The sequence below is a fragment of the Monodelphis domestica genome, chromosome 1, assembly GCF_027887165.1.
Source record: "Monodelphis domestica isolate mMonDom1 chromosome 1, mMonDom1.pri, whole genome shotgun sequence".
NCBI lineage: Eukaryota > Metazoa > Chordata > Mammalia > Didelphimorphia > Didelphidae > Monodelphis > Monodelphis domestica.
In genome coordinates, this window is record NC_077227.1 from 538622708 (window position 1) to 538646976 (window position 24269).

The 24269-nt window shown below is 39.8% G+C and overlaps 1 protein-coding gene across 5 annotated transcripts in view; it reads right to left on the minus strand.

Annotated features, from left to right (window-relative positions):
• The window catches only part of ASAP2 (ArfGAP with SH3 domain, ankyrin repeat and PH domain 2), a 260772-nt gene that overhangs the window by 2949 nt on the left and 233554 nt on the right, over positions 1-24269 (minus strand). For 2 of the 5 annotated variants that reach the window (XM_007476154.3, XM_056813323.1), the window contains 6 exons: positions 23200-23437; positions 18651-18812; positions 16139-16313; positions 11558-11607; positions 10971-11059; positions 2727-2849 (listed from right to left, as the gene is read on the minus strand). In XM_007476154.3, coding sequence (XP_007476216.1) covers positions 2727-2849; positions 10971-11059; positions 11558-11607; positions 16139-16313; positions 18651-18812; positions 23200-23437 — 837 coding nt within the window. The remainder of the gene's footprint in view (positions 1-2726; positions 2850-10970; positions 11060-11557; positions 11608-16138; positions 16314-18650; positions 18813-23199; positions 23438-24269) is intronic. The other 3 variants (XM_056813321.1, XM_056813322.1, XM_007476157.3) reach the window with 3 other exon arrangements.

Sequence of the window (24269 nt, forward strand, 5' to 3'; positions counted from 1 at the left end):
TGGGGTCAAGACCTCAGTGACTTTCTATGGAAGTAAAGGTGAGCCCTGGATTTACCAAGAAGGGGCCGTCTAGATATCCAATGAATGCTTTTGCTTTTTTGAAAGGTAATCAATCACACACAGATGACAACTAAACATATAGTTTCACCAAACTTCTTATCTCATTCCTATCTGTTACACATCACTCACATTTCTCTTGCACAGCTTTTTCCTTACAACAGTTTTGATTAGTAGGTAGGACTCAGAAGGCACCATGGGCTGAGAAACAGCTGATAACATTTGGGACATACATTTGAGTAAAACCCTGGTCCCTAACATTAAAGGTATTTCATGTTACCAATTTGTTTACTTAAAAACAGTAACCATTACCTAGGCCCAAAAAAGGAATGATGGTACCGCAGCAAGAATAATTGGTGCTGCAGTTGGAGGATTTAGATTCAGCTCTTTTACCATTTACCTCCTCACCTTAAGAGACTTTAGGCAAAGCACTTAATTTCTCACTTTTATAGCCTTATAAAAGTTAAGGACTAGCACTAGATTACCTTTAAGGCCTTTTTTAGCTCTAAATGTTTGAACCAGTTAAATTCTCTGTGTTACTACTACTCACACTACAAACTACTGGTGGAGGGTGGGGGGGGGGGGGATTGAAAAGGAGATAAACAATTGATAGTTAGCTAGTCCTTCTCCATTGCCATCGGATACTTCTTTTCAGTCCTTCAGACTGTTTTAGAACATGTCTCGCTGCCATGCAGTACCTGGTAGAATGCTGGTGGTAAAAGAGCAAGATGCTTTTTTTTTTTCCTGAGAAAAATTTGGGGGTTATTAAAGGATTTCCAAAAGGGAATCCAGTCTACCATTCCTTCTGTCAATTCTAAGCCCAGGTCATACATTTGTGCTTTCTATCTCAGACATATGTACTTCTTGGACATCCTCTATAAACTCTCCTTCCAAATTTAGGGAAGAAGCTAACCTGACCCAAGCATCAGACATCCTTCACCCACCTAGACTTTTCTATGTGGATGGCCAACTGTGGAGTGGTTACAGATCTCTTTGAGGAGTATCAACCAGATGGAAAAGGAGAGACTCTTGGTATGTAGGAGCAAATTGAATCATCTAATCAATGAGGGGCTTTGAAGAATATCCAGAGTAAAAGATGTCACCAAAGAAATGTGTAAGAGGAAGAGAAGATGGGCTGTCATGTAGCGAGGGGGAAGGATGGCCAGTGGATGACCAGAGTGCTCTAGTCAAGAGAAACCAAAGCAGGACGCCACCATGATAGGTGGATTCCCTGTGGTACACCCTTGGGTGGATATGGACAAAGGTTTCACAGAGGCATAAATGGACTATCAATTGTGTCACTGGAGGTACCTTCCTAGTCAATGAGTTTGCAGATCTGAGTATGTGATCTGGCTGGCAGGTCACTTCCCTTTTCTTTTTTTAAAATCCTTACCTTCTGTCTTAAAATCACTGGCATGTATTGGTTCCAAGGCAGAAGAACAGTAAGGGTTAGGCGATGGGGGTTAAGTGATTTGCTAGTCACACAGTTAGGAAGTCACGCAGCTAGGAAGTATCTGAGGCCAGATTTGAACCTAGGATCTCCCATCTCTGGGCTTGGCTCTCAATCCACTGAGCCACCCAGCTGCCCCCATTTCCCTTTTCGTTTGTTCCAAAGACACCTCTGGCAGTTTGGTGGAGTTGATAGACTCCTCAGAATAATGTTTTTAAATAATTGAAGGAAATGCTAAATTTCAGCTAAAAACTAATAAATAGAAAGATGTCTCTCTCCCTGCCCCCCCAATTCAAGATCTCAGGCTCCCTGAAAGATGCTAATTAAGAAGTCCTGGCCTGGATGGTCTTGGAGGTCCTTTCTGACTTCCTACCCTATAACCCTATTAAGAAGAGTGTGACAAGTAGGACACTGGGAGTCTGATACTTGTATTTATTATGTATGTATGTTGTATGATCCTGGGGCAATGCTTTTGACCTCTCTGAGATTCGACTTTCTTACTTGAAAAATAAGGATATTATTATTTGCATTATTTAGCCCACAGGGTTGTTTCAAGAAAAACCACTGTGTGAACCTTAAAGCACCACGTCAATGGGCACCATTTTATTATGATTATCATTACGCCAACACAGCAAGATGGGAAAGGGAACATTTCAGATAAGCATATGTTGCTAAGCAAAGGCCACACAGAGTCTCAGAGGAGAGAAGAATGAAGGGTTAAGGCCTTAAGGACTTTAGGGTCCCTGGTTTATGTTTTTGTCAAGTATGCAATGGTAAACTCAAGATGAGGGAGAAAAAAAATCTCCCAGTGCTTAGTAATCCCTAGCATATGCAACTCTTCAGGGTTGGCCTGCTCTTTATTTGGTGTCAAGGGGAAGAATCATAGGGGATCAATCAAGAAAACAGGATTTAAATTGAGTAGGCACTTGAAGTAGTTAATGAGGTCCAGGAGGGAAGCATCAGGGCTTTTGTGTTTCAAGGAAGCAGTAATTGCCAGGGTTGTGGACATTCATTCTTTAGTCAGATTAGTCCTACACAGTGGACAATAGGAAGAGAGAAATGATACCAAATTAATTCGTTCTTATTAATAGACCTTCCTGGTTCATAAAGGAAAAGCAAGGGACAGGAGGAAGAATTTTTGGGTCAATACACCAAAGCACAGAGGCTTTTTTAGGGTATTCAATTCAACCTTTCCCCAAATAACTTCTCCAATACTTACCCACCACTCTTGGTCCTCCTCACCATCCACAATGATCATATCCCCCTCTGAAAATGTTAGCTCATCAGGGTTATCTGCTACACAGTTGTAGAGAGCTTTTACTCTTTTGGGTTTTGTCTTCGTCTAGAATATTTAAAAAGAATGAAAAAGTCAGTAAGTTATTTTGATGGAATCAGTGAATGGTGATTGCCCTGTATTTAGGATGGAAAAAGGAGAAAATTCATCTTTTCAGTCCAGTTTTCTGATGTCTCCTTTTACATATCCACATATCAAGGTAATTTCTTTTTTTAAAAAATTCTAAGTTCACCATCATAGTCATTTCCTAACAACCATTACCCAAAGGAATCTTCTCTTATAACAAAGGAAAATAGTTAAGCAGAACCAATAGTGAACCATTTCCTTATCTGAGAGGGAGGGAGGAAGAGAGAGAGGGAGAGAGAGAGGGAGGGAGAGAGAGTGTTTGTGTTTCATTGTTTGAATTCCAAAATTTCTCTAGTTCCCATTAAGAAAGCAATAAATACGACACCCCCATACATGCGAAGTCATGCAAAACAAATCTCCATATTAGCCATATTGCAAAAAAAAAAAATAAAGCAAAAATTATGTTTCAATCTGCACTGACTTCATCAGTTCTCTCTCTGGAGGAGGAGAGCATTTTTTTTTATCATGTGTCCTTTGGAATTGTTATGGATCACTGTATTGATCAGAGTAGCTAGATCTTTCACAAATGATTAAAGTTACAATATTGTGTTTCTGTGCACAATACTCCCCGGATTCTGCTCATTTAATTTGCAGCAGTCTTCCCAGGCTTTTCTGCAACCATTCCTTTCATCATTTCTTATAGCACAACAATAACCCATCACAATCCTATACCACAATTTGTTCAGCCATTCCACAATTGATGGGCATCTCCTTAATTTCCAATTCCTCGCCAATATTCATCATTTCTTTTAGCATAGTAATTCTGGGGAATTTCAGATTATCAGTAGGAAACATTACCCTTCATACAATCACAAACTAAGATCCAAAATGACCTTGTAGAGATCACTTCATCAGAGGCTGAGAAAATTAAAACTCGCCTAAAGCTAGCAGGTGAGTGACATCTAGTAGAAGTATGTATGAAAGGGTCAGTCATTTAGTAGTCAAAATTCTTTCACCCACCTGGGAAGAAGAAAAGAGACTGTCCTTTGGATAATTTCCGGTATTATATGTTCTCATATACACACTCCTTTCTTTTTATGCAAGTGCAAGAATCGATAGGTAAAAGTGATTGCTCCCTTCTTCTATCCTGGCTTGTCTACTTATATGTGTTTTCCTCGTCTTTACTTTTCTCGCCATGTCTGCCACATGCCCCCCACCTGTCATCCTTCTAAAACCTAAGCTCCTTTACACCAGAAAATTAACACATTTTCTTTCACCTTCATATTCCCAGCTTCTACTGTGAGCCTGGTACACAGCAGGTGGCTAATAAATATTTGCTCATTGATTGATCAGAGGGAGGTAGTAGTATAAAGGATAAAGTGCTGGACTTGGAGTTCAGAAGATTTGACCTCAAATCCAGTCTCAGACAATTGTGATAGTGGGCAAATCCTTTAACCTCTTAGTCACAGTTTCCTCCTCTGTAAAATGGGCAGAATAATAGCACTATGCATATATATGCACAAATATATGCTTAAAAAATAATCCCTACCTCCCATCTTAGAATCAATATTTTGTATTGGTTCTAAGGCAGAAAAGCGGTAAGAGCTAGGCAATGGGGGTTAAGTGACTTGCCCAGGGTCACACAGCTGGGAAGTGTCTGAGGCCAGATTTGAACCCAGGTCCTCCCATCTTCAGGCCTGGCTCTCAATCCACAGAGTCGCCTCACTGCCCTTATCAGCTTGCTGCTCCTATCTTTTTGTTTGTTTCTCAGCTTGCTGCGTTATATAGTAATAAAGCTCATTTCTATCAGTACTAATTTCCCAAGTACTAATTTCCTGTAAATTCCCAAATGTAGGTCTTTGCTTTAACCTGAGTCATGAGACCAATAAAGCAATTGGCAACTGGAGGATGGGATTTCTGGAAAATGGGAAATGGAATTAGTGGTTTGGGGTGGACCATATGGGTAACAAACAGTATTTGGAATGTCCCTGCCAGTGGTTGAAAAGCTAATGATAAAACATTAGAGGTGTGGTACCTAACTAGAGAAATGCTTTCACTTTATATCATGGGCTGTTTTGAGTTGCAAAAAATCCTTGGGGGCCTTCTGAGTTAAACGGGAAGAAAGTGTGTTGCCTTTGGGCCAGGGTCAAGGTGCTTCTCTGTGAGAAAGAAGCTTGCATTATGCATAAATTAGGATAAATAAGGAAAGAAAGTTCAACAGTTCAAATAAAAATGAAGTTTGTGCCATTTTTGTTGTCATAATAAAGAATCTAGTTCAAAAGATTTCTGACTCCTGGCTCAGTGGATTGAGAGCCAGAAAAGGGCAACTTCTGTGCTGTTGATCCCTCAACGGTCATTTCTGGCCTGGAGATGCTCATCCACCCTATCTTCTTTGGTTGCCCACTGGTATATCCTATCACCTGGGAGATTCTTTACAATGAATGTTTCCTGCTGCAAGGGTTAAGGAAGACGATGCAGCAGTATCATGGCATTAATGAGGTCCGAGTAGAAGAGTGATGGGAAGGACCTGAAGAAGCCACCCTAGATGAAGAAACTCACTCTCTGCTTCCTGATCCTTCAAGAAGTATCATGCTACCTCCTGTCCTATGATAGTTGCTGCTGACACTGTGATGCTTTCTGCCGTCTCAGCATGGTGGCTGTACATGAGAAGCCGGAACCTCAAGTATGCTCCAATGAGGACAGATCTAGGGGAAGACTCAGATTTGAGGACTCAGGGGTGTGTAAAAATGGAGATTTGAACCCCAGACTTCAATCCCCAGAAGTCCTTGCTAGTTCCCAGATTGCCCTCGAATCTCCCTGAATCTCACGAGTTCGAGAACACAATGGCTATTTAAACTGACTGTATCCACCTAGCCGCTCTCTTGGCTTCTGCGTCTGGGTACATTCAGCTCTACCAGGCAGGATGTAGAGTGAGTGATTGTGAATAGGCTCTCTGGGCCTAGACATGTGCTTTCTTATTTTTGTAATTTTCTTTATTTCTTCATTTTTAATAAACCTCTAAAAATATAATACGTCTAGCAGAGAAACTAATTTTAACGGCTACAGGTGGAAGGAGAGTAAGGCAGTCAGAATATCAGCCTTTGAGATCAAGGGCACAAGAACACTTGGTCTATCAAAAATGAGCAATTCCAAGAGCTAGAGAAGCTCTTAATTGGATGATTTGGGGAAAATTGGTGCGTGAACCAGGAGACAACCTTTAATGATTAGGAAAGGGACAGGAACAAAAGCAGAGGTTCCAGAGGCAGCCCATAAAGTGGAAGCATTGCCCCCACACTCTGGCAATAGCAAAGCCAAGGGAGTTCTAGAAGGCAAAATATCCCTAAGGATGTAAGGGATTGGTAAAAGGCAGAGTTTGGTGATAACTACACCTTCATGGTCCTTATTAGTCACAGGCCACCTACTAATAGTCAAGAATGTATAGCTTGTTTGGAAGCAGGAACACAAATTAGTTTATTCCTGAGAATCGTGACATTGATCAAGGAACATTCAAACCACTGCAGAGACTTGACCACAATATTGTAGGTCAATTCACCCCAGTAAATTTGGAAGTGATTGCCAGGACACAAGGTGTCACTATACCTATATAGATCATCTCCCTTTCCCAATTATAGTCATGGATATTATGAGGCAGAAATTTCAGTCTTGGGATAAACCCAAAGCTCTAACACTAATGGTCAGGTGTGCTCACTGGGAATCAGTCCAACTTCCCTCCCTAAGGAAGCTGCTAACACTCTTCACAACAAACTTAGTCAAGGGACAGAGGAATTTTGCTTCATTATGAAGCTTTATTAGCCACAAAGGTGTTATTTTCCCCGTAGCATCTCTATTGAATTCACCAATCTGACTGGTCCAGAAAGCAGGAAGAATGAATGGCATTGCACAGATTATAGGAATCTTAACCAGGTTGTTCCTCTCATTAAGGCTCCTTTGCCTTACATTACAGAATTGAATGAGTATAAATAAAGCTTTTAATGACTGTTTTGGTGGGACTGCTCTTGCTAATGTATTTTATTCTCTTCTCATTTCTTCTGAGAGCCAGCCTCAGTTTGCTTTTACTTTTGAAAACTCCTAATTCACATCCACATACTTGTCCATGGGCTTTGCTCACAGACTATGCCACCAGGGCATGAAGGCTTTTATGGTACCAGAGAGGCTCTGCAGGTAGCACTATATGGGTGGTATTATGGCCAAGACTATCAAAGCAGCTGTGGATGCCCTGGTCAGGGCTTGACCACCAGAAGCTGGGCTATAGGACCCCCACACAATTCTGGGTTCTGTACAGTGTATTAAGGTTTTAGGCTATATCTGGACCCCTGAAGGCAGAGACATTCCAGCTCAGGTCCAGAACAAGCTGCCTGCCTTGAAGGCATCAGGAGATATCAAAGGTGCCCAACACGTTGTTGGCATGTTTGGGTTCTAGCACTACCTACCCCACTACTTTAAGAAGCCTGGCATATTCAGGGGCCTTTCCAAGAAGCAGCCTCTAACAGCAGCCCAGAGGCCAGTTGCCACAGCAATGCTCCTGGAAAAAACTTTAGTGTTGAGATATTTGCTTCTCATTCCCATGCTTCCTGGCATTTATGGACTTCTCATAAAGGAGAGAAAGTTTCAGATGGGAAAAACTGAGGCAGGAAATCTTTCTCAAAATACAGGTGCTTGTTGCTTACTGGGCAATTACAGAGCCCTTGACTTATGGTAGTTCACCTGTCAACCTTCACATTAATTATGCCCTGAGACAAAGAAAATACTCCTCAAAAACTTGGGTCAGCCTCTGATGCTGCCATAACTAAATGGAAGTGACATTCGCAGGGCAAGACCAAGCCTGGCCCCTCTGGTGTCAATCAGGTGACCTTTGGGTCCCTTTCCCTTGACTGTCTTACTCCTCAACCCCCACTGACCCCTTTGCTCACTGAGTAACGTCTTAAGACGACCTTCATTCTCAATGATACTCTTCAGCTTATTTTAGAGATGGATGTGCCTCTGGGAGCAGAGTTAACCTGAGATGGGCAGCAACCACTTTTCCTTCTGCCTGGGCCTTGGCTTAAAGATTGGCAGAGGTCAGGGTGAACAGAACTGAAAGCAGTCACTCTTGACCTGGAACATGCTACTTCCTTTGGATTATAAGAATTCCTGGGCTGTTGCCGATGGGTTCACAGTATGATCTAGTCAGTGGGTTAAACAGAACCAGAACATTCAGAACCACTAGGTCTGGGGTAGGGACATATGGGCATGAAATCCTGGATGGGTCTCAATGTACCCTGAGAGTTTCAAATGCTTCTGCCCACTTAGGGAGGGAGAATCCCCACATTAGTAGGGATGGAGGAAGGAGTCTCATTAGGCTTAAGGTTTGGTAAGCCTTGATTAGCAATAAGACATGGGGTGGTCATGAAGCATACAGGCATGGAAGCCAGTGTAGAATTGAACTCTGGTTTACTAAGAGGCTGAAGCTGCAGAGACTGTAATTATTGTAGGGTGAAGGGCCTGAGAAAGTACTGGAAGAAGGCTGGAAGGATTGGGGGTCATCGTGAGGAAGGACAAAAGAATTAGTGATGATAAGGCATAGGGAAAGATGGAACAATGTGATTTGACCAGAAAAAGACATTTTGAGGTTTATAAGTGTAGAAGTGGGACAATTTCAGGTGATGGCAAGATCTAAGGTACTGCCATCGTTGGGTGTAACCAAAGTGGAGTGGAGGTTTAGTTTCATGCAAACAGGGTAAATGGGAAGTTAGGATCTTAAATTAAACATCATTATGTATGCTAAAGGCTTTTAGTATTAAAGCAGGAGTTGAGGGAGGTACTAAGCTCACTGAGGAAAGAGAGAGAGCCCTAGAGTTTCTTCAAACAGACCAGTGAGAACAAAACCCCAGACTAAGGAACAAATGGTGAAGTGATAGTAATGAAGGAAGGATTACAATGTTAAGGGTTGGCAATCAATCAATCAATCAATCAATATTTGTAGCATACCAGGCATGTTAGCATCTTGGAAGTATAATTGATGTATTGATATTGTATCCTATATATTCATTTACCAAACTCATGGTCAGTTCACTTAATGATCATTAAGGACAGGCGAATCCATTGCCAGCCACAGTGTCCTAGCTCGCACCTTGTCCGACCACATTTCTTTCCAAAGCGCATGTTGGATTAATCTCCTCCTCTTTGATTTCGTGATTGTCAATTCAACCAATGTTAAAACCTATGTCATGTCACGTATTCATTAATCACCTCCCACTTCACATTCCTAAGATCTCCAATAAAAGTTGGGGAACATGCCCAAGCCTCCCTCTTACATCTCTTGCCTTGCCTCTCTTGCACTTGCTCTCCCTCTTGCCTCTTACACTCTTGATATTGGTCTTGCCTTTACTGCTCCTCATGTCTGATTGATTCACACAACGAAGTTGCCCCACATATCTCTCATTAATCTTTTGGCCATCTGGTCCATGGGAGGTATCCTGGAGTTATTGGCTCCCCACATGTTCTCTTGTTTCTCATACTTATAATTTCTTCACGTGTTATCTTCTTCTAGAGAGGTGTTAACAGAGCTTGCGACTCCCCACGTGTTTTAACTTGTTGTCTCTGAGTCTTTACTTCTGTGTCTCTCCCTCTATCTTTAATCTATTCATCCATATTCCTCTCGCCTCCATTCTCCTTCTCAGGTCACCACCCACAGGTTCATTATATAGGAACTGCTGGCGGTTCCTATAATATTTATTAAGCACCATGTGTCAGGCATTGTTCTAAGGATTGGGGATACCAAAAGAGGCAAAAAGACAATCCCTGCTCTCAAGGATCTTAGTTTAGTGGGGGAGACAATATGCCAACAAATCTATACAAAGCATGTATACAGGATAAAAAAGAAATAATTAACAGAAGGAAGACACTGGAATTGAGAGATTGGAGAAGGCTTCCTGTGGAAAGTGGGATTTTAGTTGGGACTTAAAGGAGCTGAGAGATGGAGTGTCTTGTTTGTGGAACAGCTGGGAAGCCAACATTGCTGGAAAAAAGGAAGGTGTAAAATACCTAGAAAGGTAGAAGGTGGTTAGGTTATGAAGGGCTTTGAATGCCAAACAGAGCATTTTGTTTTTGATCATGTAGACAACAGAAAGTTCCTGATCTCCTAATTCAACTAAAACTGCTTCCTCCAAAGTTAAGAAATCTAAAGGACTTTTCATCATTCTTGACTTGTCTACTCCAATCCATTCTTTGATCAGGTGCCAGAGTGATTTTCCCAAAGCTCAAGTCTGACCAAGTCATCTTCCTGTCTTGATGAATTCTAAAGGCTCTATATCACTTCCAGGATTAAATAGAAATTCTCTTGTTTGGCCTCAATGCTCTTCTCAATCTGGCCCCTTCACACCTTTCCAGTCTTTTTCCCACCCCCCAGATGCCTATGGTACAGCTAGCCTTGCCTACTTGCCGAACCTCACAAATTCTACTTTCCTTCGCCATGCCTGAACATTCTCTCTCATCATCAGCACCTCTTAACATGCTTCCAATACTCCGTACAAATGCCACCTACAAAAGGGTTTTCCTGATCCCCTCAGATGCTAGAGCTTTCCCTCCTCTTTATACCCATGTAGCCACATGTTCTCTCTATGGTTAGAACATAAGCTCCATATGGGCAGGGATTCTTTTGAACTTTCTTTGCACCTTTAGTGCTTAACACAACATCTGGCACATAACAAGGGCTCAATAAATGCTTATAGATCAATTATCCTCAAATTTAAAGGCTTTTCTGTGTATTTCTTATCCTGGAATGCCATCCATTCCTCATTCCCTGCCCCCCCCCCAAACTTCAACCTAGGGCTTCTGAAAACATATCATTTAAATCCCTGCTCAGATGTTACTTCTTCAAGATGATCTTCCCTGATCCATTAGCTAGAAGTGATCTTTTTCTCTGGAGACTCTGAGATTCTGGACTTTTTTCTTTTCTTGCAGATGACACACTGTTCTTGGTAATTGGTTGGCATATGTGTCTTATTCCTGTCCCTAGAATGTAAGCTCATTGAGGGCAGGGATAATGTTGTGGTCCAATTTGTATCCTCATTTGGTGCCGTGTACACAAACTTTTCTACTTACTATCTGTGATTTCCTTGGCATAGGTGCTGGTGGCTGCAAAACTGAGGATGTGTTGGATATAAGACCAGTCCCTTCAGAGATCTCCCCAGCTGTAAGAAGTAGAAAAAGAATCTTTTTTCAAACATGTTGTTTCATCTGTTTTCATTAACCCCAACTAACCAAAATGGTCATGTTCTACATTTGAAAAGGAAAATAGTCTTGACAGAAACTGATTTTCTTGATTTTGTTTTTATGTTCTCTTCAACTTCCAAATAATCTCATCCTGAGTTTTCTTACCTGAAGGTTTACAACCTTCATAATAATCCATAGATTTAATAATTCCATGGGTATAAGCTCAAGACATTCCCCCAGTTAATTTGTGATTCTGAGACTCATTGTTGGGTTTTGCACTTTCCCTCATGGGGTAGTTTATGGCCATCAAGAGATGGGAGAGCCTGTGAGCAACCATCTTTAATACTTGTATTCCTTTAATAGTGGAATATCAATGACTCCCAGCACATGGCTTGATGTTTCACTCATTTATTCAGGCTTTCTTTGCCCTAAAAAAATACCCCCTTCTTGAAACAGATACTGAATGAAGTGGTTACCAGGTCCTCTGGGTTGGCCTTTGTTGATCAATGGAGATGACCTGTCAACCCTGTTAAGAAAAAAAAACAAACTTTACCAGTCTGTAAACTTTAAGAGCCAACTAAGTATTTTTGTTAAGCATGCAAAGATATCTCAATTATTAATTTAGTTTTCCCAAGCCCCAAAGAAGAGTCAAGAGACTTGGACTGCAAACCAGCTCTTCCATTTACAGCATAGATGTCACTAAGCAATATGAAGTCTCAGGTTCATTGTCTAGAAAATGAAGGTGTTGGATTTACAGTTTCTAAGACCCACTAGCATTACTAATTAGCAAACTGTCTGGCCTCCAGTATGTCCTTTTTCCTCTTTCGGGTTTAAAATGAGGTAGATTAAATAGCTTCTATGGTCACTTCCAGCTCAAAGGCTATAATTTTTTGATCACAAGCCTTTGGTTTTATAGCTATAGTTGCTAAGGTCCGCTGTTGTTTCCTCTAGGCCTACTGCACATTTATGAATCAGAATCTAACACAATAAAGCCTTGGAAGCTGCCACTTGTCTGCTCTCTCTTTCCCTTTCTGGATTCAATTTCCTCTTCAATAAAATGAGAGAATGGATGGGATGATACCTTCCAAATGTGACAGTATATAAATCTAAATGGAGTTTCCCTTCAGTGAAAGGGGGATAACAATAACATCATCTCTGCCCTATGTCACAGTGTCTTAGAGGATTAATAAAACATATAAGGAGAGCAAGGGGAGAGACCATGTCTCTGTGTGTGTGGGGGTGTGTGTGTGTGTGTGTGTGTACGTGCACCTTCAGTAGTGCTTAAATAGGAGAGGGAATAAATGTTTAGGAGAAAGGAGAGGTAAGGTTTACTATTAGGAAACATTGGCTGTTTTAGCTTTAAAAAACAAAGGATCATGGCACAAGTGGTCCTTGTTTAAGAAAACTGAACAGCACACAAACTGTGGCACTAGGATATGGGTATTGTTTAAGGGACTCTGCTTTTAAAAGGTGAGCTCTAATAGTGCTTTCAAAAAAGCAATTCAATATATGTATTGAATTGTATATGTATATATATATGTACATGTGCATATATATGTACACACACATGAAACAGTGAGGTGGTACAGTGGATAGAATACTGGGTCTGAAGTGAAGATCAGAGCTCAAATTTGACTTTGGACATTAACTAGTGGTGTGACCCTGGATAAAGTCACTTGACTGTTTGCTTTAGTTTCCTCATCTGTAAAATGGGAATAATCATAGCATCTTCCTCACAGGATTGTTTGTTGAGGGGATCAAATGAAATAAAAATTCTGATGTGCTTAATCCAGCGTCTGGCACAGAGTAAGTGCTAAATAAATATTAGCTAGAGCTAATATTGTTTTATTTAGAACTTCAACAAACGAGTATTTCTTTTTTCAACTCACTAAAAAGGTTGCATGTGTGTGGGGGTTGGTTTGTGCTCATGCCCATTTAGGGGAATGTTGCATGGAGGATGCTAGAGACAGGTACAATCTTTTCAATGAGAAGATATAGCTAACCACCAGGGGAAAAAATCTGAAAGAAAAATTCTATTATAAAGAACAGCTCTCTGGAAGGATAGAGTGAGAGGAATCTAGGCAATGTAAAAGCAAAGGATGTGAAAAAAATATATTAAAAAACAAACAAACAAACTGTGGGGATTGTTTAGAATAAGGGCAAAGAGCCCTACACTTGTTAAAAGTCCTGATGGCATACTGGTAGAGCATAGCACAATAACGATTAAGAATCACCAGGAAAGGTACAATTAAAGTTCCATAAAGTCTGTCTGTGTTTTAAAACTCTTCCCTTCCCCTTAGAACCAAAACAGTGTTGGTTCCAAGGGAGAAGAGTAAAAAGGGCTAGGCATGAGAGTAATACAGGCATCCTTTCCACATTTTGGATTATGGGGTGCAGCAGTCCTGAGATCTGGAAAATCCATGTAAATTGTTTTGGCTCTCCCTTTGTACCATTTCTTTTTCTTTTATAGAGGTTTATAGTACTTTATTGTAAAATTTAGGTTAAGTATTTGGTCATAGGCTATATGTAGGTCCATGTTAAGTAAAAATACTGGATGACAAAGAAATTTTAAAAATGCAAAATAAATATGAAAATTTTAAAAATGAAACAAATTTGAAAATACTGAATATATTATATGAATAACAAAAGACATTTAAAAAATAATAGCAGTGAGGCAGCTGGGTGGCTCAGTGGATTGAGAGCCAGGTCTAGAGATGGGAGGTCCTAGGTTCAAATCTGATCTCAGGCACTTCCTAGCTGTGTGACTCTGGGCAACCATTTAACCCCCATTGCTTAGCCCTTACCACTCTTCTGCCTTGGAACCATTATACAGTATTGATCCTAAGACAGAAGGTAAGGGTTTAAAAAAAAATAAAGCTCTTTCCAAACTACAAAGTTCTATATGAATTGGAATGAACTTCCAAGAAGACATCTAGTCCAATTATTATTAACATAACCATATAATATTTTGCAACTTTTTTTTAAACCCTTATCTTCTGTCTTGGAGTCAATGACTCCAAGGCAGAAGAGTGGTAAGGGCTCGGCAATGGGGGTCAAGTGACTTGCCTAGGGTCACTAGTGTCTGAGGCCAGATTTGAACCTAGGGCCTCTCATCTATCTCTAGGCCTGACTCTCAATCCACTGAGCCACTCAGCTGCCCCTTTTTTGCAACTTTTTAACAAAATCATAATATCAAGTTTTAGACCTGGAAAGTACCCTAGAGGTGATTAAATCTAACCTTCCTCATTTTTCAGATGAGGAAATTGAGGTATGAATTGTTAAGTAGCCTCATCAAGATCATGGAGATAATGAATAGCTGAGTCGGAGTAAAATTATTTTACTTAAAGTTGCCTTAAAAAACATATCCCATCATTAGAATTTCCCATATTCACCTGAATATATATATATTTCCATGGAATCAAGCATAATAATGAAGTGAGGAATGTTAATATTTTGGTGGGTTGATGACTTTAAGAAGTGTAAATTGTAAAAGGGAATTCTTTATTCCCTTTGTCCATTTTGAGTGAACACTTTGGTTAATAATAACTTAAGTACTCCTACTTAGTACCTCACCAGACTATGAAGTGTGAATCTTAAAAATTCTCTTTAAAAGTTTAGTCTACTCAGGTGTGAATTAAGAATGGTCAGTCCTTTGGAAAACATCTACTGTGATTGGTAGATGTGAGAGCTTAGGGGAGGTGACATAGGAGAAAATTCTCTTTAAAAGGAGCTGTCTGAACCAGTTCAAGGGGGTTCAGGAGAATTCAGCCTTGGAATCTGAAGTGGAGCTCAGGAGCTGAACTGGTGGGTCTCTCTGAACACTAGAATCTTGCTTGGGACAAATCTTATGGTGAGTGGATAAAAGACTGACTGATCTCTCTCTTAGGGCTTGGGCCTGGGCTGACCTACCCCTTTTCTCATTGTTTCCTCTTATTCTCTCTCTTTCATTAATTTCTTTATTTGTATTAATTAAAATCTCCATAAAAACCCAGCTGACCTGGGTATATTTCATATTTGGGAATTTTTCGCTGGTGACCACTTTATATTCAATTTAACTCAAGACAATGTCTTGAAACCATATTTCCATGGTTACAATTTAAGGCAACCACTCTTTTATCTGTAACAGTTTATGCCAAACACTACTTTAATTGTCACAGAAGACAGGATTAACTTGCCTTTGTCTATCTTTTGATTGACTCAACAAAAGCTTGAACCAGGTGGAGGAGCTCACAAACCACTTAGAGAATTCACATCCCCAACTCAGCCAGGAATCTATGAATTTTTTTGATGAGAATTTACCCCTCCAGAAGGTGAGAAGTAGATCCCACAGACACTGCCCTCCTGGGCAGTATCTAGGCAATTTGGAAACTGTAATTGGCCCCTGTGAAGAGGGGAAGGGAAAAGAAGCCACTATAAAAGGCCCTGAATTTCTGGGGCTAGGGGAGTTGACTTGAAGAAGGAAGTTGGCTTCAAGAAGGAGTTGGACTTGAAGAAGGAAGTCAGCTTCAAGAAGAAAATCCACTTCAGGAATCACCTTCAGCTCGAATCATCGTCTTGAACTGCTTCTTGGAGGGAACATGGGTAAGTGGATAGCTGGCTTTCCCTTCCTGTCTTCTGGAGAGAGTTTAATTCTGGTTGAAGGTCAACAAGTCCTGGCTGAGTTGAACACGGAAGTAATATTTAGTTGGATAGGCTAAATATCTCCTCTATCTTTTGTATTTCTCTACTTTCACTCTTTCCACCTCTTTTGTAAATTAAAAACCATTAAAAGTCATTTTGACTTTGAATAATAATACTTTAGAACTTCGAGCACCATCACTATGCCTAGAATCCTGGGTCCAATTCTGGCCTCAGATACTCCCTAGCTAGCTGTGTGATCCTGGGCAAGTCACTTAACCACATTGCCTAGTCCTTATCGCTCTTCTATCTTGGAACCAATACACAGATTTTATTCTAAAATGGAAAGTAAGGGTTTTAAAAACGGACAGAAAAGAAAAAAAATATAGCCCATTATTAAGAAACCTTTAACTAGGACTTAAAAGAGAACCACTCATTACCCTGGAGTCGGTTTTTTCTGCATAATTCGACTAGGTGGTTGTGGAGGCAGGGGTGGGGGGGTGGACTTGGACTGTAGGGCTGTCGTATGGGGTGGCTTAGACTGCTGCTGGTTCAAGGCTTCAATCACACTGGCTGTTTTTGCCACAGGAGGTGGTGGTGTTGCAGTCAGGGGATCTATTGGTAAAAAAAAAAACAAGACAAAAAAAGAGTACAAGAAGTCAGAATTCAGTCTCTGCAGCACTAGTGATTCTTCTCACCTCCAAAGTGTTCTGGAAAGGGAGGAACCTTCTTTTTTCTTCTGCCCTAACAGATATTTCCTAAGGAGGAAAAACACGTACTATTTAATTGTAATTTCAGAAAAGCATGTTAAAGAGGAAGAAGCAGGCAGGAGAAAGCATTTAAATCTAATAAGGAGAACACAATTGTAGAATTTACACATTAAGCAAGCTTTCCATCAATCAGAGGCATGTTTGTTGTCTTTAAATTTAAATTTGCCATCTTTAAATCAATAGATTATTAGGCCTTGAGTTCAATGATCAGTGGAAACAGCATGGAGGTAGGAAGGGAGGAGATCTGGATGTCTGTACTGGCTTTGCCCTTGACTAAATGGGAGACCCTCAGGAAACCAATCCAACTCTCTTTATCCCACTTTCTTAATTTTTCAAATAGAGAATATGTAACTGCCCAATGATCGAAGTATCATTTTATTTATTTTTATTTTTTAAATTCTATTTTTAAAAACTTTTACCTTCTGCCTTAGAACCAATGCTATTGGTTCTAAGGCAGAAGAGTGGAAAAGGCTAAGTAATGGGGGTTAAGTGACTTGCCCAGGGTCACACACAACTAGGAAGCATCTGAGGCCACATTTGAACCCTGGACCTTCCATCTCTAGGCTTGGCTCTCTATCCATTGAGCTATCCAGTTGCCCCTGAAACATCATTTTAAAGAAATGAATCAACCAACATGAAACAGATGCTTTTTAGAAAAATGTGTTATTTAAATAAAAAAGATTCTCATTTTTATTTCTTTTTTTTTTTAAACTGGAAAAGTGGAAGGCACAATTCATTTTTAAATGGGGATAATAACATCCACATTTCCTGCTTCCCAGAGTTGTTATACAGAAAGTGCTTTGTAAAACTTAAATGGCTATATAAATGTCAGTTATTATTATTTAAAATCCTGGGGCTTCTCTATCATTAAATATGCTTCTAAGAGGGAATTTTCTATGAGAAAAGTGGCCAGTGTAACAAGGCAGGTTACATAAGGTGAGGAAAATAACTTGTGAAAGTACTTCTACAGAAAGAAGGATGAAAAGCAGAAAGGCTTGTCCTACCAATGGAAGTACTCTTGGGAGATCTCTGCCATAGCCAGTGCACTGAGGACAGGGATAAAGTGGCATTTTAGCTCTAGGAGCTGACACTTGGAATTGAACTTCATTCAAAGGTATGACGTTTCCTCCATTCTAATTATTAGAACACATGTGCCCAAAGGTGCTCTAACTCAAAGGAACAGAAAATTACATTCTGTAAATGAATTAAGCAAGAATTACTGGGAAATTCTTTTTCTCCTACATCTGATAAGCAACCACCAATGTATTAATTTCACATATTTTTTACTAAATTGGCCATTCCAAACCTTGAGATGAAAACAACCCTAGTCCATATACAGAATGACAGGGAGAACACCATTTTAGCAAGAAATCAGAATTGGATAAGTTCTAATGACATGGTGGCTACTTGGGTAAGGAGAAGATGGTGAATGGGGAGATATAATACACCATATATTATCATCTAGGCAACCCCATCCAAATGATTGCATCATAAGGCTGCAGGATTTATTGAAAACTGCAGCATTTCTAAAGATCACTGAAACCATTAATAGGCCAAAGGAAGCTTCAGGATCTTTAGTATCATTAGGGGAAGGAAATAGCTTAAAAATACTTTAAAATACAAATGAAGAAAGTAAAAATGTTTGTCAGAATACAATTTTCATAATAATTGCCAGAGAAGAATTCGGGTTGCAGAATAGTAAAAAAACTAAGTGCTTCAGTGGGGAGAGAGAAACAGTCAACTTAATGAAATCTTATTTTTCATATTCTTGATCACTGGAAAATTGGTAATAACCTGCCTACTCAGACCTCAGACCTCTTTCGGCACTTTTTTTCTATTACAGGTCTTTTTATCTTGCTCCCTATTTGACTACAATCTCCTTGAGGAAGGGAAGGGATCTTTCTCATAAAAACTTTATAACTCCTTCCTGTAATTCCTTCAGTGCTCTGCACACAGTAGGTGATTAATCCATGTTTGTTGAATAAACGAACGAATGAATGGCATGATTCTAGGCACATTAACCAACACACACCAAAAGATGGATTAAACCCATCTCTCCACTTGGATCACACTTTTGTTTGCCAAGTTTGGTTCCCCCTTTTTCCCCCTCCTTAAGGAGGTCTGTCCCCTGCCATATAGTTATTGAGAAGAATGGCAACAGAAGGAAGAATGAAAAACGTACTCGTAGATGTCACTCGAAGAGGGGGCAGCGGTGGATGGATAGCTGGCGGATCTGACGAAGATCGCTGCCTGCTTACACTGTCCACACTTAAAGAATTTGTCTTCCACGAGGTGTTAGCTGAGGAGGTTGTCTGAACACCAGTGCCCAGGATGGGAGGCTGAACTAAACCCACACACGGACACACACAGAAACAAAACAAAAAATACTGGATTATTGATCCTCCTTGCCAAAATGTCGTCAACACTCGTGGAGGCTACAGAAGGTCTTGTACCCGTGTAGAGTGGTAAGAAACCATGATTCTTTGGAAACAAAAGTTCAAGGGAACAAGTACAAATCTGCCCTGTTTTTCTCTTCACCCCATGGGGACAGATATGAAACCAAAAATGCCTCAGGGAAAATGCAGAGCTAATTCTTTTTGGTTCTGCCTTATAGTATAGTTTTAAATGCTTGTGATTTCAACCCTTAAATGGATGCACTACTCAGAGGGATCTAGGGATGGGAAAGGCACACCCCAAACTTTGTTTCCCGAGGTGTCCACGGTTCAGGGTTCATATCATGAAAAGCTTTCTCCTTCCCAAATGAGTCATTGCCAACAGTCTTTCTCATACCTGGAGTTTGTGTTATTTCCAGATAAAAAATGACTTCCTCAGATGGAAGTAGGAGGGAACTACATGGGGGTAGAGATCAAAGATTCATTCAATTCATTCTTCAAATGACATTTATAATCAAGTACCTAAGTGTGCACAGCATGGAACTAGGCATTTTTAGCTCTGTGCCCTAAGCCCATGGGTCTCAGAGGACACAAACACAGTTTTTAAAACACAGCTAGGGCTCTAGAAATTGAAATGGGTAACTATGCTACTGCACTTTAGGATTTCACACTAGAAAGAAGCATTACCTCCTGCCATGGTAATCAGGAGGAAGCTTTAGAAGGTTCCCTGGGTCTCTATGTGTGAAACCTATTGCCATATAATGTCAACTCCCCTTATCCTTTTAACATTCTGTTTGCTGGTGGAACAATTTCAGGTAAAGGGAGTGTATCCGCCAGAGACAGAATCCAGGAAAGGTTATGAGCTTAATAATAGATGAACACCATGAGGATGTATAGTGAATATGAAACATTAATTTGCACAAAAAAGAAAATGTATGTTTTTTTATTATTATAAATTAGTTAATTTTAAAGACAGAAAGGGTAAAACATGGATTAAGGAACTGGCAAAGCAAAAAAAAAAAAAGATCTTTCAAAATGTGAAAAGTAGTTGGTTGGACTTTGTGTTAGGGAGCCCTGTAGTCAAATATGACTTCAGATTTTTCTAACTAGCTGTGTAATCCCAGGCAAGTCATTAACTTCCTTTAACTTTAGTTTCCTCATCTGCAAACAGAGAATAATAATAATTGTAGAACACACAGATCCCATGAAAAAAATATATGTTGCAATTCTTAAAACACAATACAAATGCCAGATATCATTATTCTTCCATACAATTCACCAAAGAGAAATAAATATAAAAGCTTGAGAATGTTTCCTATTGAAGACTTTCCTAGCACCAATATATACCCTCTATCATGAAAAGTCTTCAATGAGATGGTACGAACAAGCCCTTTTAGCTCTGTGACCATGAAAAAGACATAACATATACAACTACCTCTTGGGAGAAGGGATTTGGGTCGACCTCGGGAAGAAACCCATTTGCAACTCCTCTGATGATAACTATAGCCCTAGAGAAAGCCTCATCCAGAATACTGGTGAACTTCTTCATATGGAGAATTAATTAGCTAACACAATAACTGTAGGAGATGAGTTGTGGATGGATTGGATATGAACCAGTAGAAGGAGGACCCATATAGATGAGTTCAAAGATTGCTTTAAATGCTAAAGTGTGCCTATGTCACTCACTGGGGCCCATGGGATACTTTTGGGGATGAGAATGAGAGATCCAGAGTCCTGTTTCTATGTCTTGTACCTATTACGGAGCTTGTTTGCAAAGTCCCCCAATGGAGAAGATAGACTGAAGATCAGTAGGGAGCAAACGCTAAGCTATTTTGCAGGAACAAGTGATCAATCAATTTTTCTCAAGAATAATTTAAGGGAGAAATGATGTAGTATTATTAACCCAGTAGTCTAACATTTAAAACTAAAGATCCCTTCCAGAACACATGACAATTTTAAGGACTGTCTTTGCATTTTTCTGGCTCTTAGCTCTCCTGGACTTACTTTCCCATGGTTTGTATTACTCTATTTCCTGGGCATCACCAGGCCCTCATTTTCCTCAGTGCCAGTCCTTTCTCATTTCTCCTGTTACTATGTGCCACCTTCATGGAAATAGTCACTGATCTTTTTTTTTTTTTCTAGCAGTGTCTTTTATTACTCAGAATTTTCTTATATGTATCTTGAAAACCAACCATCTGAGACTGCAGGAAATTTGAAGATATTTTCTGCTTTGACAAAGACATGCCATCTCCTGATGGTAAACATTCTGTGAAGTCCAAAATTTTCATGTTCAAAACAGAAATAGTACATAGTCCTTTATCTTCCTCTTTTATTGAGGGGATAAGTTAATTCAAGCATTTTAAAATAGGGGTCTATGAACTTGTTTTATAAAGAAGATATTTTTATAACTAACCATATTTCAATGTGATTGGTTTTTCTGATAGCCCAATTCTACGTATTTGATTTTGTGCATTTAAAAATTTATTTTGAAAAAGGGTCTATAGATTTCAACAAATTGCTAAAGGGCATTCTGACATAAAAAATAGTAAAACAACAATATCACTAATAATAATTAGCATTTATATAGATCTTTAAGCTTTGCAGAGAGCTTTACAAATATTTTAATTGATCCTCATAATAACCCTAAGAAATGTGTGCTATTATCCCCATTTTATGGATGAGGAAACTGAAGCAGACAAAGGTTAAATGACTCACTGCAAGTCACACAGCTAGTAAATGTCTAAAGCTGGATTTGATCTCTCTGTCAGATCTCTTTGATTCCAAGGTCCAGCCCTCTATCCAATGCCAATTAGCTACCTAATAAAATAAATAATATTATCCCTGAGGTAGAAGAAGCAAATAGAGAACATGCCATTTATTTCCTTCTTATCAGGACTAAGAAGAGTGGCAATCTGGTAGTAGATACTCCAACCCTTAAGGAATATATCATGTGCAATTACAAACTGACATAGTCATCCTATCAGGAAATATTCACCTTCCACCTAATCTCTCCCACCACCTTATTTCCCATAGCAAGAAGATCTACAAAGACACTTACAATTTAATTTTTGTTTTGGAATGGTTGTGGAAATTGAAGCACTATGCAAATGTGTTTTGTTGTTATGGTGATGATGATTTCAAAGATTCTACTGAAATCAGTGGATGGCTTAGGAGACATCCCAGCTGTACTCAGGACCAGTATGATCTGGTGAAATGATCCCTGGAGTCAAAGGACCTAAATCTGGTTCATAGCTTTGCTTGGTACAAGCTGCATGGCTCTGAGTTTTATTTGCTTACCTGGGGTCTCAAGTTTCCCAATCTGTAAAACCACACAGTTGAAACTTGACTATCTCTAAGGTCTCCTTCAAGCTCTCAATTTTATGATTTTTTTTCATAGTTCTCATATAGTATAAGGGTTTTCTAACCCCTCTTGACCTTTTCAAAAACACCAGAAGTTTCTGTACTTGATGGAATATCTTGAGCACTTCCAGTCAAGCCGCTGGTTCTCCAAGTGGCACTTGCCAGAAATGGGCAGCACAACTGAGCCTGTTGTCAAAACTTAACTAAGAATACACTTCCCCATGAGGTTGGTTCTCTCTCCTTTGTTTTGACTTCCAGGACCAACACCTTTTTGAGCTTGAGGATATCAGAGATATCCTCTGTACTAGAAAATAAAGACACGAGGGAAGAAAGAAAAAAGGAACCTTGAAAGGAAAAGAGGAAGAACAGAGGAAAAGGGAGGAAGAAAACAGAGACACTAGCAGTGTGCCCATTTCATTTCTTTTTGTCTCTGTTGACAAATATGTTATCAACTACCCACTTCAGGTATTGTAGATACCATAGATTACTCTCACTGCTCTACCCTAATCATAAATGTGCAACTCTTTTGTTCAATGAAGTAATATGAGTTAAAGATTCAACTACAGTTTGGCATCATTAAACAGAAGAGTGTGTTGGGGGAGGGGAACCCACTTAGCATAAGAAAAACTTGGTTTCAAATTCTGGACTCTGGAATTTAGAAGCAGTATAATCTAACTCAAGTCACATAACCTCTCTCGGAATCTCATTTCCTTCTGAAAAACCATAGGTTCCTTTTTTTCCCCCTACCTACCTTACAGAGAAAGGACCTGATGAGATAATGTGCCAAGCATTTTGTAATCATAAGAAACTACATAAATTTAGTGATTGTCATTATCATAGGACAGCAACAAGAAACCAGAAAAATAATGTTTTGATACTTGTATTTGTCATCAACTATAAATCAATGTCCCAAAGCAAAAACATTAACCCTTTTGTACCCACTTCTCCCAATACATTTTTCTACTTCCAGCTTAGTACCTTTGCCAATGTTCCGGGGAGGTAGTGGGGGTGCGGTGGACTGTGTAGGTGGGGGGCTGCTGCTGAGGATGGCTCCGTAGGTCTCGTTTTGCAGAATGCTAGGCATAAAGCCCCTCTGTTTGTCTTTAGCGATGTTAGCCGCATCTCTAGCCAAAGACGCAGCATTCGACTGGTGCTGGCTGGAACCCAGTTGGTAAAAACTGACCGGCCTGTCCTCTCGCCGATTGGGGCTGGGCTGCTAAAGGAACCCCAAAACAGAGGTATCCATGTTGGTGATATTTAATATTCCCTTTTTTAAAATTACTTCTTATCTTAGGGGAAGCAATTCACTTAGAACACATCAACTTGAATACAGACACAAGTTCAATCCCACAGTTTGCTAGAGAGATCTTAATATTTATCCCTTCTCTATTCCCAGACCTCCCCTCCAGAAACGTCATCAGAATGTCCAATTCCTACTGTGTTCTTTGTGAACTGCATTAAAACAGAGTACAATGGCTAACAGTTCCCCCTTTCTAGTAATTTACTCATTCTGTTCCCCTCTAGTTAAGCAATAGCTACTGGATTTGAATTTAAACTTACTACTATTTAACTTGAATGACCACAAACAAGTACTTTCTCGCTCTGGGCTTCATTTTCCTTGTGGGTAAAATGAAGGCATTACCTCTAATAATTTCTAAAAATCTCTACAGCCTCAGTTTGATGATCTAAATACTCAGATGATCCATTACACATCTTATTGTGAATGACAGGATCAAGGGTAGATCAATGTTTCCTTCCTCTCTAAAGTAGAGTTATTCCTGCGTGGGATTCAGAAATCAAAGAGATCTTGGCCCTAAGGCTGCAACAGCTAGAACTCCTTTACCTAAGCTTTTCAACAATCAAAGCATTCAAAAGTAGAGTGGGTCACCTCAGGAGATCATGAAGTCTTCTCTCTGAGGAGGGGGAAGCCAAGGTGCTCAGTGGATTGAGAGCCAGGCCTGAAGACAGGCAGGATCATGCAGAGAAGGTAACACTGGAGCAAGGTTAAGAGAACCAAATTTAAGTCCTAGATCATCTAAGTGTGAGAT